The sequence below is a fragment of the Capricornis sumatraensis genome, chromosome 9 (assembly GCF_032405125.1).
Source record: "Capricornis sumatraensis isolate serow.1 chromosome 9, serow.2, whole genome shotgun sequence".
NCBI classification, from domain to species: domain Eukaryota; kingdom Metazoa; phylum Chordata; class Mammalia; order Artiodactyla; family Bovidae; genus Capricornis; species Capricornis sumatraensis.
This window is the reverse complement of record NC_091077.1, coordinates 51116996-51135957: the sequence shown is the minus strand read 5'-3', so window position 1 is coordinate 51135957 and position 18962 is coordinate 51116996. Positions and strand designations below refer to the sequence as shown.

General features: G+C 48.6%; 1 protein-coding gene across 1 annotated transcript; it reads left to right on the top strand.

The window, feature by feature from the left end:
* Nucleotides 1-2127: 2127 nt before the first annotated feature.
* HBEGF (heparin binding EGF like growth factor) lies at nt 2128-14400 on the top strand. Its single transcript, XM_068980521.1, has 6 exons — nt 2128-2421; nt 2622-2795; nt 5641-5818; nt 11108-11263; nt 12532-12622; nt 13028-14400. The coding sequence occupies exons 1-5, from the start codon at nt 2376-2378 to the stop codon at nt 12602-12604; spliced, it is 627 nt and encodes a 208-aa protein (XP_068836622.1). The 5' UTR covers nt 2128-2375; the 3' UTR covers nt 12605-12622; nt 13028-14400.
* The last annotated feature ends 4562 nt before the right edge of the window (nt 14401-18962 follow it).

Sequence of the window (18962 nt, the reverse complement as noted above, 5' to 3'; positions counted from 1 at the left end):
AGTTGCTCCACAGCGTGTGGGGTCTTCTGGGACCAGGGACCGAACCTGTGTCCCTTGCATTGGCGGGTGGATTCTTAACCACTGGACCACCAGGTAAGTCCATGATTTCTTTTTCAGATTAGAGGACACTCAAAGTTCTGAGAGAAGTGACTATCGCCAAACCATTCCAGGCCTTTTGAATTCTTTCTCCAGGTCCTTCCTGTAAAAACTGGCTGACACACGAATGTAGCTGGGGTGAGGCTCACAGGTGTGATGAAAACTTGGAGTTGCCCCATGAATGGGCTACGACTGATGCGAGGGTGAGAAGGCGGAAGGACAGAGCGTGTGAGAGGCAGGCTGAGACAGGAGAGCAGGGTGTGGCCCTGGCAGGGGCAGGGGGAGGGGTGACCTGGCTGTGTGTCAGGAAGTGTTTCCCCCCACCCTTCCCTGGGGAGAGCCCTAACCCTGGGGTAGTTATGTTGTGGGGAAGCAGGTTGTCAGGCAGCTGTTGAGGGAGAACAAAGGTGTGGCCTGGGTGGTGACTGTCTACTGAGGTCCGAGGCCCGATACTGATCACCCAAAGGAACAATCCCACAGTGGCACTTGGCCAAATAGGCAATAGGTAAGCTTCCTTCTAAAACCAGCCCAACCACACATGAAGCCTCAGACCTGTGGAGAAGGGAGAGAAAAGAAGTCTCTAAGGAAATGCAATGGTCAATGTAGAATGCTTAGTAATAATAACGATAATAATACGGCACATTTACTAGAACATGTCTGTTCCCTTGATCAATCTTCAAGAAGCTCTCTATAAAGTAGGCATTATTATTTTTGTTATTCCCATTTGAGAGACGTGGAAACTGAGACTCAGTGAGATTAAACATCTTGTCCAAGGTCACACAGTAAGAAGCCAAGTCAGGATTCCAGCTTAAGTCTATAGTGATTCCAGGGCATTGTGGAAACCTAAACCTGGGGAGAGTTGCTATGGGCAAGTTAAGAAGGCAGAGCCCCATGGACTCCTGCAGAATTATGGATGGGGAGGGAGAGTGGAACAGGCTGTGTATAAATAGCAGGCCTGTTTTTATCCCTACACATGGGCTGAAGCAGGCAAGCAGCTCTATCTGGCACAATTTGAGGGCTCTGAATGCCAACCCAGCCTTGTGTCATATAACTCCCGCCCCAGCATGTCCCTGGGAGCTGAAATGCCTACTGAGAGAGTTATTTCTTTGGGTCAGGACATTGACTCCAGAGGACTTCTGTAAAAATACATAGATTGGAAGAGAACACATCAACCTCCTGGCACCTGTTGAAGGTGGCAACCTAGGCCAGCCAGCTGGGTCCTGTGGGAGGGGGCTCAGCTTTTCTGTTGAAGAAGATGGCATTCAAAGACAAAGAAAAGTATGAGGCTTTTTCACAGCCTGTGTTTCTTCAATCCCAGAAGCCTGGGAATTATAATCCAGAGTTCAAAAATCCTAAAGGAGACTATGTCATCTGGGACAAAGATGGAAAGAAGCCACTCCGGTGGATGAAAGAATACTAACTTTCTTTGCTTTTTCTGGGTTGATACCAGATGCCTGCAGCTGCAACTCTGGTAACCTTAGGCTTACGACACTTGCTGGCATTCATGTGTTTAATTTTTAAATGATAAATGAATTAATTATTATTTGCTCCTTGATTTGTGCGTAGGCAAAGAAGCAGGTTTCTGAAACTCAGAAGAAGACATGGGCGGAGATCTCTGGTTTAGAGCACGGATAACCAGAGGGACCAGGCCTGGAAGAGAAGAAAGAACGAGGGGTGTCCAAGGGCGAAGCGCAGCTCAGCGGTCACAAGGCTGCCGCGGCGGACCAGCATTTGAGGAAAGGTAGGAACTGGTCCCCGCCACCTGCCGGTCAGCAGCCCTACCCACAGTCAGGCCGCGGCTACACTGGCCTAGTCCCAAAATATGTGAGCGCCGCCCCTTTCTCCCGCCCCCTTTCCCCGCCGCGCCCGCGGGGTCGGGGGCTGAGCGGTCGGCGCCTGGAGCCCGGCCAGCATCCCAGAGCGGGAGGGGGGAAGGGGCCGCGGGGGGCGGGGCGGAGCCTCGGCGCCTCCCGGAGCCTTATTCCAGGCTGCACGCCGAGAAGCGCTCAGTCGACCCAGGGAGCTGCGCGCGGCAAGCAGCTGGCTCTGTTGCTTGAGGCACCAGGGCTCGGGCGGTCGGACAGACGGAGTGAATAGAGAGACGCCCAGCGGCCGCGAGCTCCGCGCAAATCCCAGGCAGGCTTGCACCCAGAGGCCAGCAGCCGACCGTGCCCGCCGGGATCTCCAGAGATTCTCTCGCCCGGCTCCCGTGCCAGCGTCCGGTGGCCGCCGCCCCCCAAAGTGATTGCTGCCTCGCCTCCTCCGCCGAGCCCAGGACCATGAAGCTGCTGCCGTCGGTGGTGCTGAAGCTCTTTCTTGCTGCAGGTAAGCGGGCTGCCGCCGCTCCCGGGGGTCTGGGGGGGATGGGAACTCTCTGCTGGGGGCACGGGGGAAGATCGCTGCAGCGTCCCCGGCGTGAGCCACTTGGTGGGGCCCGTGCTTCCTGACTGGCGGGAGCCGGCCGCGGTGCATGGCTATGGGGGTCTGAGCTGGGGGTCTGAGGCGGCCTCGCCCCTTTCCCGCAGTGCTTTCGGCGTTGGTGACTGGCGAGAGCCTGGAGCGGCTTCGGAGAGGCCTGGCTGCTGGAACCAGCAATCTGGACTCCCCTACTCAGTCTACGGACCAGCTGCTGCCCGCGGGAGGTGGCCAAGGCCGGGAAGTCCTGGACTTGGAAGAGGCAAACCTGGACCTTTTCAGAGGTGGGTGTGGGGGCTGCCCATCCTCGGACCCTGGTGATCAGTTGAACTATCATAGAATCTGGTATTTATGCCGATTGGGCACACCTGTGGTTTGGGGCTTTTCAAGAGAGGACTTCAAGGAAAAGCCTCTTGGCCTGACAAGCTCCCTGGGGGATCCTAGAACGTAGGTCCTGTTGTCTTTCTTGTCCTCGGGTCTCACATGCCACATTGCTGCCCTTCTGCATACTTGGGGGCAAATTGAGACAGGCAAGGTGCTTGGGTTTTGTGTGTTCTTCTCTGAGGTAAGCTGGGTGACAGGAACAAGGACTGGTTGAGATGCTTTCCCTAGAGTTTCTATGTAAAAATGTGCACAAGATCTAATTTCCACATTAATTGACGATTATGTATAAAATCACAGATGTGGAGATGCTAGGCACATACCAGGTGTGCAGGATTAGTCTCCATCCACCTGTCTCCAGGTTGGGGAAACAGTGGGGAATGAGGAACACTTGGTCCTGCCAGGTGAGGCCAGCACTCTTCGGGAGGCTGTGAATGGTGAGCACTGGGACCCTAGAGAGCTGTTTTGATATGCTGGGTGTCCACAAGTCCTTCACAAGCCTGGATACTTCCTGACCACTTGGAGATCCTGAGAAGGGCTCCAGAGGAGGAAGGGCCAGGTGGGATCCTTCAACCAGCAAAGGTGCTGTGGCCAAGTACATACAAGCACAGGGCAGAGTCCAGAGGCTCCAGTATTGCCTGCTTTCCTGCCCCCAGTCACCTGCAGAGATTCTTGAGGGTGGAGCTGGGACTGAGCCCTGGAGCCCCGGAATGACTATATTTGGTTGGAAAGATACCCACCTGTTCTAACTCTGCCTGCTTCTCTGCCACGCTTCTTTTTCCTTACCCAGGGATTCCCTTAGGTGCTGTCCACGCCAAAGCTGAGGCTGGGCTCTCACCTTCCATCCTCTCACAGTAGCCCTCCAGGGGGCGGGGGTCACCCCGGCCTGAACAACCTGGATTCTCCTGGCCCTCTCCTAGGCAGGGCAGAGCTGGGCTGTGACTCACTCTCCACCCACACAGCTGCTCCTCATACCTCGCAGACCTGACTCACTGCTCCCTCTCCCCAGCAGGAGCCTGGCTGTCACCCTGTCACTCTCTCCCTCCCTTTTCTGATTGGCTTGTTCTTCCTGCCTCAGTTTCACCACAACTGTGGTCACTAATTTCCTCGGAGCATGTGCCTCTTCTGAGTTCTGAAGGGGCCTGGGTCTGCACTGTAGGAACAGGGGACTATGGGACTATTGGCACCTGTCTCTTCTCTTTCCTCAGGTTTGCTGGGCAAAGACTATTTTTCAAGTCTAGGGATCCTGTCACCTGAAATAAGTAACTGTTACCATTTACTAAGTGTCTCCTGTCTTCTAGTCACTTATGTTATTGTGAATTAATTAATCCTGCTGCAACCCTCTGAAATAGGAAAGCCTGTTCACTTTTCACCAGGAACCCCAAGGTTCAGAGAGATTAAGGGACTTGCCCAGGATCACATGACTGTAATTCGAGCACCATTCTGCTGACTTCAGAGCCCATTCATTGTCTGGTTCCTGGCTCAGCATCCCAGGTGCTCTGGGCTTGTCTGGAGGAGGACACTGCCGGGGTGTATGAGGCAGCTTAGTGTGTTGGAGAAGAGCGCTGGATATGGAGTCCAGAGACCACATTTCAGATCTCAAACCTGCATGATCTTGGTCAAGTCACTACCTTTTGGGACCTCAGGTTTTTCATCTGAAAATGAAAAGCCATATATTTTGAAGTAAATTCTACTTCCAGAATCCTAAGCCTTCAGTCTAATAATGTATGATGGTCATCCCTCTGCCAGACATGTGCCTATAGCCATAGACAGCAGGCACCTTTTCTTCTGCTGGGACAGGGGAGGGAAGACTGGCGTCAGACCCCTGGGCTGATGGGCATAGCCCAAGGTCAGTCCCAGCTGGATGTCTGTGTGAGATTGTTTTTCCCCTTTGAAGCATGGAAAGAATGGAGAGAGCCGTCATTGTTCTAGTTCCTTTTGATAGTTCTTTGCTCTCCGTCTTTCTGCCTCTTGGGCACCCCATCCTAGAAAGCAATAAACAGGACATCTGGGGATAAATGTAAATGGGCCTTCGAGAAGAAGTGAACTGCAAAGAGCACCGAGCAGGGTAAATATTTTGCTTGATGTTAAAAAAACAAGGCTCTTTGAAATTAGCACAATATTATAAATCAATTATATATCAATAAAAATATTTTTAAAAATTAAAAAAAATTTTTTAAAGTTAAGCAGCAAGTGTCTGACCAGGGATGGCCTGCTTGCTGTCCCTGAGCCGGGTTCTGGTCTGGGCTTATGGTACCCTGGTGCTAAAGGGTACCCCAGAGGGTACTGCCTGGGCATTATTATTATTTTAGAAACCTCCTTCCTCTAAAATACCATCCAAGTGCCTTCTCCAGAAGCAGTTTTTATCTCTGGACACTGTCTTCCTGCAAGTGGGTCACTGAGTGCAACATCAGGAAATGAGGCTGATTTAAGGCCAAAATAGAACCAAGTGGGTATGGGGGAGTAGGAGCTGAGGACAGACAGGGGTAGGAGTGAGGTCAGTGGAATTGCCCAATCAGCTGCAATTACTCAACTGAAGCTAGCATTCTTAGAATGAGGTTCTTAAAATGAGGTTGTGAAATGCCTTTGTTGGGACCCCGCCACCAGCCTCTACTTCCTCTACCACTTTTGGGTGGTCTGCCCAGACTGACTTTAGGTAGAATCAAAGTGTCCTTCCAAACACTGCTGTTCTGATTTTTTTTTCCCTTGAGGGAGTCAAAGACTTAACAGGGTACTTTTCTATTGCAGCTGCTTTTTCCTCCAAGCCACAAGCCCTGGCCACACCAAGCAAGGAGGAGCGTGGGAAAAGAAAGAAGAAAGGCAAAGGGTTAGGGAAGAAGAGAAACCCATGTCTTCGGAGATACAAGGACTTCTGCATCCACGGAGAATGCAAATACGTGAAGGAGCTCCGGGTTCCAACCTGCATGTAAGTGTCCCTTCCCTGGGGCTGTTATCAGCTCACTCTGTCAGCCTAGTGGCTGTTCTGTTATCACTGTTCCTTGAATTCATAAATCCACTCAGTTTCTTCTCACCCTCTGGGAGGAAGTTGGGAGGAGGGGAAATATTTTTAGTCAGCGGAAGGGGCTCCCTCCAACATAGGATGCAATTTCCTGTGGCGTGGGTTTGTGACGCTCTTTCATCTTTGGGGGCATTTCCTGCTTGCTCAGAAATGAGCATGTGACTAGGAGAGTTGACACCTGAAGGCAGGTTCTTCATCTCTGCCTCATGCCCTACTCCTGATGGGAGAAGCGAGTAGGAAACACGGCAGAGTGGGGCTCCTGGGTGGAGTGCAGCTCCTGTGGCCTCCTTTCCTAAGTCCTGCAGGCGGGTACGAGGTGCCTTTGGACGTGTGCTGTGCAGGTGTGCTCAGGCAAATGTGCATGTGAGTGAGCAGATGTGGGTTAATTGTAAGGCATGGCAGGATTGTACAGAAAGCAATCACTGTGGGAGCAGGGAGAAACCCTTCTTCCTCACCCCAGCGAGGGCCAGGATGTGGGGGACGTGGTGGGTATTGACCTTTGGCCATGGGGGTGGGAGAACACTTCCTTTGTGCAGGATTAACGGAAAATAGAACCCGTCTCAGTAGGCATCACCCCCCGGTCAGACGGCACCACCCCTTCCCTGGGCAGGGGTGTGGGTGGAGGGGCCATGGGTTCCCCAGCTACTCTGCTAGGCTGAGCCCAGCAAACGGCTGCCTTGGCAGTCCCTCAGGGATGACGACACTGCCATGCTCTGCGGCAGGCATAATGTCGCCACTGTGCCCGAGACCCACACCCACATCAGGCTGCAATCATGCCCTCTCTTCTGTTGGGCTGGAGTTGCTATGGGGAGGCAGCCTCTGTGACCTAGGAGACTCTGGGCAGATCAGGAAACTACTGTGTGCACACTGCCTCCCAGCGTGGCGGGAAGGCTTGGCTGCCTGGCACTTCTGCTGCTGTGATTGGTACAGATCCTTTGACTTTTTTTTTTAAAGCTTGCTTTTGCCATCTGATCTCATATAGCAGAGTTGCCCTGTATTTGGCAATAGGATCCATCTCCCCTCTCCACATCCACAGTCACTTGTGGGTCCTCTCCTTTAATATCTGTATCAGGAACTTGGTATTGGATGAGGGTGCTTAAGAGTAACCTAAACAGTCCCCATATTATTCTTCTAGAGGTCTGGGGACAGGGCAGGGAATGTTTGTCTTAAATTTGTAAAATGGCCTCATTAACACAGGGTGGAGGCAGTGACTCTGAGGGTTGTCAAGATGGATTCAGGCCAGGAATCTGTCTGGGCTGAACTGGCCAGGGCTCTGGTGGATGGACTTCCATTGCTCAGCTGAGAACCCTTGTAAGGCTGCTCTCCTGGAGACCTGGGGTCAACCCACCACCTAAGCCCAAAGAGCCTAGGTAATGGTGTCCAGGACCAAAGTGCCCCTAGGGATGGTGATGAAGACTGTGATGATGCCTTCTCTCCTTTTTCCTGGAGCATAACAGTTTATATTTAATATGAATTGAGCCCAACAGGTTTATGTTGACCACCCACTTGGTGCCAGTTATTCTAGGGGATGGGAAAATATAGCCCTGTATTCTCAAAAACACTCTGCTGGTTAGGCAGGGCTTGCTGTCTCTACTTGAAAGATAAGGAAACTGGAGCCCGGAAGTAGGAAATGATTTGGTTTGAGATCAGCAGCTAAATAAAGTGGGTGGAAATAGGACAGGCACTCAGGTGCCTGACTTCCAGTCCAACATGCTTTTCATGCCCCCAGGCTACACTAGGTGTTGGCTTGCTTCCTTCTTCCCCATCTGTTCTTACAGAGTTGGAGCACAGTTTTATAGAGCGCAGCTATTATACTAGAGGTCTCTTAAGGCTTTTACTAGTTGAAGAGCATGTTGAAGTCTGATGTGATGACTTTATGTCTGCTTCCAAGGGAGATTTTCAAGGGGCTGGATTCTGTGTCTTGTTTTTCTGCCTCCAGCCCTTGGTACTCAGGGAAGCAGGCAGCAAGAAGACACAGAGCTCCTGGTTTGGGAGAATGTGACATCTGGGCAGCTAAATCTGGGGTCCTTTGTGGCTCCTTCTAGCCTCCAGATGCAGCAACCGCCAGCCAGGGTGTGTCTGGGCTGCCGTGGTAAGCTTGAGGCTGGCCGGCTTCCTAAACCAGCCCTCCGCAGCCATCATCCACAGGAAAACCCTTTTGTGTCACCAGCCAAAAGTTACCCTCAAAGAGCAGTTTCCTGGGGCTCCTGACAAGCTGCTGACCCAGAAACTGACTGCAAGATTTCCTGTGGCTGGAGGAAGCCTAGGGGCAGTTAGCCTGAGGAGGACTCAGGGCTGAAAGAGGGCTCTACTTGGCCTCACTGCCCAGATGCCAAGGAGCAATAGCGAGCCCCCTTCCCCTTGACTCTGACTCTGGTACCCTTTTCCTAAGGATATGGGCAGTATCCTCTGGAATCTGATTAACTTCCACACAAGTGGGATTTGGCCTTTATTCATTGCTTTTATCCTTATTATCTCATTTGATCTTTACAAAGCTCTAGTGAGGTAGGCACTTATTATTCCTGTCTTTCACATGAGAAAATCAAAGCTTGGAAATGTGACCCTCCCTTGCTCCAGATCACCTGGCTAGAAATAGTAGCAGAGCCAGTCTGGAACTCATATATGCGGAGTCCCCTCTGCCAAATTGTGCCCCTCCACCTCCTGGGACAGGCATGGAGAAATCCAACTTGGAAGATGTCTCTGGACTCTAGAGGGTTCTGTTATAATACACGTTCTGAAATGGGCCACAGACGTGGGTAGGAGGAACACGTCCCGATTTGATGGGTCGCCGGCTCTGGGCAATAGACACGATCTTGTCACCACCCTGGGATGCTTGGAATGCCCCTCCCCTACGGGAGCCAGGAGTTGTCTACAAAGGGAGGGGGAGGTGGGTAATATTAGGATGTTTACATTATTATCCTTTTGACTCAGGGTGGCGGAGGGGGTGGAGGGATTATGTAACTGAATTGCGGGACTCTGAGGCCAAGCTTTATTTCTATCATCTGAGTAAGTACCTGTGGGGTTTGAATGATGGGCTTGAAGTGAAAAACAGACTCAACTTCAGCTCTCCTCCCCCTGGGAAAGCACAATCTCTGAAGTCAGCCAGATTGCTGGGTTGAATCCTGACTCGACTCTACCACTCACACACTGTGTAGTCTTAGGCAGGTTATCTAACAGAAGTCCAACCTCAGTCCTTTCATCTTTGAAATGGAGATAGTAACTCCTATTTCAGAGGGATATTTTTAAGAAGAAATGATCCTTGTAAAGCCATTAGCACAGTACTTGGCTCATAGTAAACCTATAATGTGTGCTATTAATTATTATTTATTTATCATTCAAGATACTAATAATTGAGAAATCAGAGTCAGGCAACACCCAAAATCCATCAAGCCCATCAGATGCGTGTTTCCTTGGGGTAACACTGTTCAGAATGGAAAGAATTACAAATTTGGAATTTGGCCCTTCTGCTCTCTAGTTTTGAAACATTTGGCAAATTGTTTACTGTCTTCTGACCTTAATCTTAGTCTTTCAAGATGTCACAGAGGCTATCCCTGCCTACCAGGGTGTTGTCTTAGTTAAGCTAGTTGATAAGAGTAGTGTCTTGTAAACTGTCAAGTGTGGTGCACAGGTGATGTTCCAGGGGTGCTCCTGAGAGCATCCTGTATGTCCCAGCAGGAATAGGGGTCATTGTCTTGCCCACCTGGGTCGATGGGACAATTGTGTGGAGAGGTTGGGCAAGGAACTGTGTGCTGTGCTGTGGGCCTGACCTACCTTTATCTTGCAATGAGATGGTTCCCTGAAACGTGCAGGAGCTGGGAGAGGAAGAGGTGCTGGGCAGGATGGCAGGGGCAACCCAGCCCCTGGGTCTGCATCGGTCTGTTCCTTGGAACTGCCTGCTACCTCTCCACAGGAAAAAGAGATGCTTTGCTCTGAGGAACCAGGTGCCTCACCTTCTCCCTAGAGGACGTGCAGTTCAGAATACAGGGCCCCACCTTCTTGGTGCTCCCTTTTGTAGCAAATGGCCTAGAGGCCATGGGCAGGCAGTGCCACTGCAGCCTGACCAGGCATTCGTGGGTGCAAATGAGCACCACGTTGAGCTCAGCGTCAGACTATCTGCATATGTGTTTCTGCCCTGCTGTGTGACCATGGGGAAAATTGCTCTGCCTTTCTGTGACATGGGCTCCCACCTACATCAAAGGATCCGTGGGCTGCTCAGATAAAGAAAGGGACTTGAATGTGCCTGATCAACTGTGGGCATTTCTCAGTCTTCACAAGAGCTTCCAGGAAAAGTTTTGTGTTAGAAGAGGCTGTTGCCTGTGATTTCTTTCTTTTTCTTTCTGGCCATGCCCTGTGGCAAGGATCCTAGTTCCCTGACCAGGGATCAAATCCGCATCCCCTGCCTTGGAAGCACAGAGTCTTAGCCACTGGACCGCCAGGGAAGCCCCTGATTTATTTCTCGAGTGAAAAAAGCTGAGGGGGTTGTTTCTGATGGTCTAAAATGCACTGGCAGGACAGCTGGGCAAGATATTTTTCTTCCTTTGTTGCTTTGTCTTGGAATGATAGCTGGATGTTCAGAGGCCAAAGACCAGAATTCAGCTTTCAAGTTGGGCCTTGCACCCAGGGGGAGCTGGGAGTTAAATGAAGGAAACTTGAGAAAAACGACTCCTGGCAAAGGAACAAGGCCTATTAATAGGCTGGGCAGTGGCAGAGAGGGACTGGCTGCTGGGAGCATCGATGGGGAAGACTGGGTTTATTTCTGGGTCAGAGTGATGAGGGGCCTCACTAGAGGGAGTGATACTGAATCCCCTCAGTTCAACCCACCAGCTCTTGTGCCTAACTCCTCTGAACTGACTGAAACAACATCTTTACACATATGTAGTTAATCAGCCATACATGGAACCTGTCTAGCCAAAACCTGCAGTCCTTTCTTTTTCCCTGCCTGGAGCAGGAATCTGGGGCCAGAAAACCAAAGGGAATGAAGAAGGGGAGGGCTTGGAGCGAAGGAGGAAGGCCACAGAGCCTTCAGAGGGGCTTCCCAAGAGTCTTGTACTAGAGAAGGATAGAGGAGCAACAGGGATCACAGAGACAGAGAGGCTGAAGCTGTGAGGAGTGGGGTTTAGCTTATGTAGGCAGCTCATCACCAGGAGTGAAACCAGACCACTAACTTCATCTCTGCTTTGTTCTGTTTTGGACCAGCTGTCACCCAGGTTATCACGGAGAGAGGTGCCATGGGCTGAGCCTCCCGGTGAAAAATCGCTTATATACGTATGATCACACAACCATCCTGGTTGTGGTGGCTGTGGTGCTGTCATCCGTCTGTCTGCTGGTCATCATGGGGCTTCTCATGTTTTGGTGAGTGTTACAGGCTGTTTCTGCAAATCACTTGTATTTCTCCTCCTTTAGGATCTTTTATCTGATGGTCACATGAGCCCTCCAAACCTCCAACCCTACCCCCTACTCTCCGTACCCTCTGCCAAATCTTGGGCTAAAAGCCTGACTGACAATCCTGGGTACAGGCTCTCCAAGAGCCTGGCTTCTTTGGTATGACATATGTCCAGTGTCTAGAGCCCAGGGCCAAAGTCGCCAGGTCATAGGAGGTCCTGTGCTGGCAGGCTCTGAAGCTCTCCCATGAAGCCACATCTTCACACAGTTCTTTTTCCTGACTCTATTTTCTGTTGGCATCAGGATGTGATTTGGTCAACAGAGCATGAGTGGTGCTATTGTTATATTTTTCTAAATCTGAGGCATCTGGACCTCAGGCCACACTTCTGATCCTGCTTCTGTTCTAGATCGGAGGGACCTACTAAGCACTCTGTGCCCATTTATAAGCAGTGCAGCTCATCTGTTGTGAGACCTGGATCTAGTTACCTGTCTTTATAAGAATTGTAATCTTCCAGGGATTATAATCTCTGTTCCCCTACTTCATAAAGATGTTGTGAGGATTGTAATCCTGGGTACAGGCTCTCCAAGAGCCTGGCTTCTTTGGTATGACATATGTCCAGTGTCTAGAGCCCAGGGCCAAAGTCGCCAGGTCATAGGAGGTCCTGTGCTGGCAGGCTCTGAAGCTCTCCCATGAAGCCACATCTTCACACAGTTCTTTTTCCTGACTCTATTTTCTGTTGGCATCAGGATGTGATTTGGTCAACAGAGCATGAGTGGTGCTATTGTTATATTTTTCTAAATCTGAGGCATCTGGACCTCAGGCCACACTTCTGATCCTGCTTCTGTTCTAGATCGGAGGGACCTACTAAGCACTCTGTGCCCATTTATAAGCAGTGCAGCTCATCTGTTGTGAGACCTGGATCTAGTTACCTGTCTTTATAAGAATTGTAATCTTCCAGGGATTATAATCTCTGTTCCCCTACTTCATAAAGATGTTGTGAGGATTGTATAAATGAGATGAAAGCTCTTGGCAAATTGTGGCCTGCAATTAAGAGACAGGCATCCTTTGGATATGGGCCTTTGGACCTTTGGGCAGAGGTCTGTTGACCCACCATGTCCTCTGGGTTTTTCCAAGTGTGAAGAGACCCACTCGGCCAGAATCTTTTAGGAGGGCCAGCTCTGGGACTCACACCCTGTTACAGCAGGCAGAACTTGCTCACAAAACTTACCTTCCTCAGGTACCACAGGAGAGGAGGTTATGACGTGGAAAATGAAGAGAAAGTGAAGTTGGGCATGACTACATCCCACTGAGAGGAACCTGCGCTCAAGGTAATGATCCATCATTTGCCTCATGGTACCATCACCGCCTTTCCTGGATCTAGGAAGTGATCCAGGCATGCTGGATTCTTTTCTAGGCATTCTTCTCTTGACCTAGAAGTTAGGGGGCAGGCTACCGTGGAGTGAGGGACCCATTGCGGAATTGTTTTCAAAAAGGTTGTCAGTGCTACATCTCTACTTAGGGTGAAAGTTGCCAGAGAGATACCCAAGAGAGATGCCTGAGAAGACAGCTTCTCCCATCCTCTTCTCCTCTCCTTCCCACCCCTTCCCAGAAGATCTTTCCACTTCTTGTTGTTGTTTGTTTTTAGATTTTCCACTTCTTAAAGCTGGACCTAGGAGACTCTTAAGACCTCTTAAGCTGGATCCAGCTTTAAATACCTTCTTCTTGTACTTTAGGAATCAGCTGGGGACTGCTACCTCTGAGAAGATACAAGTTGATCACAGATTCTACAGAGGGGAAGGACTTCACAACTAGCCATGAAGATTCCTTCATCCCCAGTTGCCATCTAGATTGGGCCTCCCATAATTGCTTTGCCAAAATACCAGAGCTTTCAAGTGCCAAACAGAATATGTCCAGTGGGATCTGGGTCAGAAGAAAGCAAAAGTGAGGGACCTTCGTGTCCTCCTGATTCTCCTGCACCAAGCCCTACTTACCCCCATACGTTTGTTTGAACACTTCTCTTCTGGATTAAAAATGCCAGTTAAATTCCATATGCTCCAGGATCTTTGACTGAAAAAACAGAAGGAGAGGAAGAAAGAAAGATTTGGGGACTGGAAGAAAGTAACAAAGATTGAGAAGCCATGTACTCAAGTCGCCACCAAGGGATCTGCCATTTGGACCCTCCAGCGCTGGATTTGATGGGTTAACTGTGAAATACCATAGACCTGAGAACTCTGAATTTTGGGACTTCTACCCAGATGGAAAAATAACAACTATTTTTGTTTGTTTGTTTGTTTGTAAAATGCCTCTTAAATTATATATTTATTTTATTCTATGTATGTTAATTTATTTAGTTTTTAACAATCTAACAACAATTTTTCAAGTGCCTAGACTGTTACTTTGGCAATTTCCTGGCCCTCCACCCCACATCCCCCACCATCTGGCTCAACATTAGACTCTTCTGCCGCAAACATGAGATGGCTCTGTGATCCATCTGTAGTCATCCATTGTCTGTCCACATTTCTGAAGATCTTCCATGATCAGAGTGCCACAGGGGGAGTTCTGTATGGTCAGGATGTAGGAATTAACTTTGTCAGATCCACTCTGTGAGTTGGACTGCAGTCTTGCCTAGGCGATTGTGTCTACCGTTTGTGTTTTGAAAGCCCGCCGGTGCTGATGTCAAGATGTAACAGATATCAGTGTTATCCTGTGTCCTCTCCCTGCCCGATCCCAGAAGAGGTTGGGCTTCCATGCCTCCAGCTTTCCTGGCCCCTCACTCTCCGTGGGCCCAGGTCCACAGAGTGGGAACTCACTGTCCCTTGTGTCAAGACATTTCTCTTACTCCTGGCGTTCTTCTGGTGCTACTCCATGCAGGGGTCAATGCAGCAGGGCGTAACCTAGAGAAGGTATTCGCAAAGAAAAAGGCTGAGGAGGAACAGGAAACAGTGGAGCTGACTGTTCTTAGTAATTGATAACCTACCAATTGCTACAGAGAAGGATGGAGGTGAGGAGGGCTTTTGTGTAATCCCACCCACCTCACCCAAACTACAAAGGTATGCTGTCATGGTCCCTTCTGGAAGTTTCTGGTGCCATTACTGAACTGTTACAAACCTGTATTTCCAAACTTGTATTTCTAAAACTGTATTTCCAAACTTGGTTCATATTTATACTTTGCAATTCAAATAAAGATAACCCTTACTCTGTAGCCTTCTGTCTGCTTGTTTTAACTGGGAAGTGGTTTAATGTAGGTATTTGCTAAGCCCTGACTCTCTGGTGGGCTCTGCACCCGGTCTGTTTATGTATACTATCTCAGTATCCCCAACAATCCTGTGTAGGAGCTACTGTTGTCCCATTTTTCCAAAATCAGAAACTGAGGCTTGGAAAGTCTATGTAACTCGCCTGAGGATACCTAGTTGGTAAGCGACAGAGCTGCAACTAGTAATCTGACTTTTATTTGTCTTAATACTTACATGATAGCATATCTGAGGCAAGAGAGAACAGACTTTCACAAAGGAAAGGTTGTAACCAAGAAAGACATCTACCGGTTCAGTCAGCAGACCTTGGCCTCAGGGCCTGACCTGCTATGCTGTCTGTGCAAGCAGGCCTTGCTCCTGGTGGAAACAGGCACGTTTGACTCCTCTCTCATGCTCTGCTGCTGCTAAGTCACTTCAGTCGTGTCCGACTCTGTGCGACCCCATAGACGGCAGCCCACCAGGCTCCGCCGTCCCTGGGATTCTCCAGGCAAGGACACTGGAGTGGGTTGCCATTTCCTTCTCCAATGCATGAAAGTGAAAAGTGAAAGGGAAGTCGCTCAGTCATGTCCAACTCTTCGTGACCCCATGGACTGCAGCCTACCAGGCTCCTCTGTCCATGGGATTTTCCAGGCAAGAGTACTGGAGTGGGGTGCCATCGCCTTCTCCATCTCTCGTGCTCTACATTCCGTCTATCATCCATCAGCCGATCTCATCAGACCTACCTTTTGGATATATGCTGAGTCCAGCCATTTCTTATCACTGCCACCATCATCACCTCAGTCAAATTTCACCATCATCTCTCACCCAGACTTTTTGACTTTTTTTTTAACTTTTGATTTTGTCTCACCACTTGTGGGGATCTTAGTTCCCTGACCAGGAGTTGAACCTGTGCCCTCAGCAGTGAAAGTGTGGAGTCCTAACTATTGAACCACCAGGGAATTCTCTTACCCAGACTCTTGTGATGGCTCCTTTCTTCCTCCTTACTCCCATATAGCCCATTTCCAATGTAAAACGCAGTGATCATTTAAAACATAATCCAGATCTTGTTTGCCTTGCAGGCCTTTCTCGACCACCCTGTTACACAATAGCACATTCCTTCCAGCCCACTCTTGCTCTCCTTGTTATTCTGCCTTATTTTTTTTCTCCACTGCCCTCATCACCACTAACATATTCTTATTTGTTTTTGTCTATCTCTTCCTACTAGAATGCTAGCTCCATGTAGATTGCAGTGTGGACATTGCTCCAATCCCAGATTGTAAAGCAGTGTAATTGAGTTGTTCAGTTCAGTCGCTCAGTCATGTCCGACTCTTTTCGACCCCATGAATCACAGCACACCAGGCCTCCCTGTCCATCACCACCTCCCGGAGTTCACTCAGACTCACGTCCATTGAGTCAATGATGCCATCCAGCCATCTCATCCTCTGTCATCCCCTTCTCCTCCTGCCCCCAATCCCTCCCAGCATCAGAGTCTTTTCTAATGAGTCAACTCTTTGCATGAGGTGGCCAAAGTACTAGAGTTTCAGCTTTAGCATCATTCCTTCCAAAGAACACCCAGGACTGATCTCCTTTAGAACGGACTAGTTGGATCTCCTGGCAGACTCTCAGGAGTCTTCTCCAACACCACAGTTCAAAAGCATCAATTCTTTGGCACTCAGCTTTCTTCACAGTCCAACTCTCACATCCATACATGATCACTGGAAAACCCATAGCCTTGACTAGACAGACCTTTGTTGGCAAAGTAATGTCTCTGCTTTTCAATATGCTATCTAGATTGGTCATAACTTTTCTTCCAAGGAGTAAGCGTCTTTTAATTTCATGGCTGCAGTCACCATCTGCAGTGATTTTGGAGGCCAAAAAAATAAAGTCTGACACTGTTTCCATTGTTTCCCCATCTATTTCCCCTGAAGTGATGGGACCAGATGCCATGAGTTGTAGACACACAATATTTGTTATGTGGATAAGTGAACACAAGAGATGACTAAAATCCAAGGCCAGCAAATGGACAGAAATGGGATGCAGAACTGCCCTGGAAGTGTGGTTGGGTTTAAAGAAGGGTCTTTGTTGGGGAGGATGGATGGGGATGACAGGGTGAATGGAATTTGGGGCAGGTCATGGTGCCCTGGATAGACTGGAGGCAGAGATCCATTGGGAGGCCATGGAACAAGAGCTAATGAATGCCCCCTCCTCATCCTCTTCTCTTAGAGAGTTGTGACACTGAAGTTTCTCCAGGAGCCCACACAGAGATTTTATCTCTCTGAATATCCAGAACTGAACACATGCACACCTGTAACCAAGCACTTCCAGGAATATACACGAGACAAATGAGTATGTATGCTCATTGAAAGGTACGTGCAAGAATGACCTTAGCATTATTTACAATAACTTAAAACTGAAAACTACCCCATTGCTCATCAGTATTTGATGATGAATAAATACATTGTGGTATAGCTATACAATGAAATATTAAATAGCAATATGGATGAATCTCAACATACTCCAGTATTTTTGCCTAGAAAATCCCAAGGACAGGGGAGCCTGGTGGGTCACAATCCATGGGGTCGCAGAGAGTCAGACATAACTGAGCACACAGCACCACATACTGCTGAATCAAAGAAATCAGACACGAAAAGATTCTGTGTGATTCCATTTATTTAAAATTTTAAAACTAATATATAGGGAAAGAAATCAGGAAAAGGATTGCTATTAGGATCTGTAGTGACTGGAAGGGGACAGATAGTGATACTCCTGGTGTTCTGATAATGTTATATTCCAAGATTTAGGTACTGACTACCTAGGTGCCCCTCACTTTGAGAAAACTTATTGAGTGTGATTTGTGCAATTTTTTATAGGTACTAAACTTCAAAGATTCTTCTTTTTTTGTTTAAACTTCAAAGATTCTTAAAACTTGGGTAGGGAACTCTTTTGCTGTTTGCATTATGCAAAGCTCTGTAAAATACCAATGTATTACTGTAGTAGTCAGAAAAAATGGTACAGATGTCAGAAGTAATTGGAGTATGAGTTACTTTGAACTCTTCATGGGGCTCCCTTTCCTGCTTCTAAGCTTCAAGCCTCTAGTCCTCACACAGGGCTGGGCTTTTCTGAGCACAGCTAATGTTTCCTGTGGGCTCTGGGCTTCCCGCCTTTCAGCTGCTTTCTCCTCCTGCCCCTGCTGCTGCTGAAAGCTCTCCTCAGCATCCTCAGAGGAGGTCCCTGAGGCATCTACCTGGCTGATACAATAACTCTGGGAGCCTCTGAACCATCAGCCACTTTTCACGATTGGTCAGCAGAAGAGATTGGGCCCTCGTGAGTAAGAGAAGCATCTACCTCTTGTCTATGAACTTCCCTTTCAGCAGCCTTGGAGAGACTTTATTTTATGATGTTCATAATCATTGTTATCAGGTTAATAAAGATTTAACAGTCATTGAGTGTTCACTGAACAGGGTCCGCTGGGTTAGGAGAGAAGTGCTCTGACTCTCCTGTGTTGTAGTTGCTTAAGTTAAGGGGTAAAGTCAGACTGTTAACCTAATCCTTTAACCACTAACTACATTCTCAAATGAGTTCTTGGGGCCATATTTATCTTCTCTTCCTCCCAAATCCAAAAACAATATAGTGAAGAAATCCCATCAAAGGAATCTGAGAGAGTAGCTCCTCAGAGTTTCTTCTCCTGCCCCAAGGTGCCTTATTAGGGTGCCAGGGGAGGAGCAGGAGTGCAGCCTGATACACAATTGAGCCCGAGTCTAGGCCCCACTGTTTCATGCACGATATTTGACTGCTCTGAACCTTTCTCCCTACCTATAAACTAGACATACTAAAAATACCCACCTGGAAGAGTTGCAGAAATGATATGTGTGAGTAAAGTGCCTCACTCAGGGCCAGCCAAATGTTAGATGCTCAGTAAATGTTAATTATCATCAGCAACCTGTCCAAGAAGCTAATTAGTGGCACATCCAGGATTGAAACCCAGGCTTCTGATTCTCAGTCCACAGTTCTTTTCCTTAGAAACAAGCAATACTTTTCAATTGTCTTACATTCTGCCGTCAGTTTTGGTTTTTAACAAATATATGTGGATTTAAGAAACCATGGAACAGCAACTCAGTCCAAACATATCACTTCAACTTGGCTGGCCTGAAATTTTTCCCTCTGTCAGCGGTGCCTGAAATTCAAGCTTCCTGTTTGAGAATGCTGATACTCCTGGGAATAGCCATGTGTTAAGAGGCTATCATTCTTAGTTGACATAATTCATTTTAGCTTCATTCATTCAGTGAATATTTGTAGAGGCCTCTCTGTCAGCTTCCAATGAAATCCATGCTCTGAAGAAGAGGGAGGGCATTTTGATGGAGTTGTGGAAGGCAGGGGAGGGAGAAGAAGTTGTCTTGCAGCAAGTACATTCATTTACTCATTCAAAAAAATCTACCAC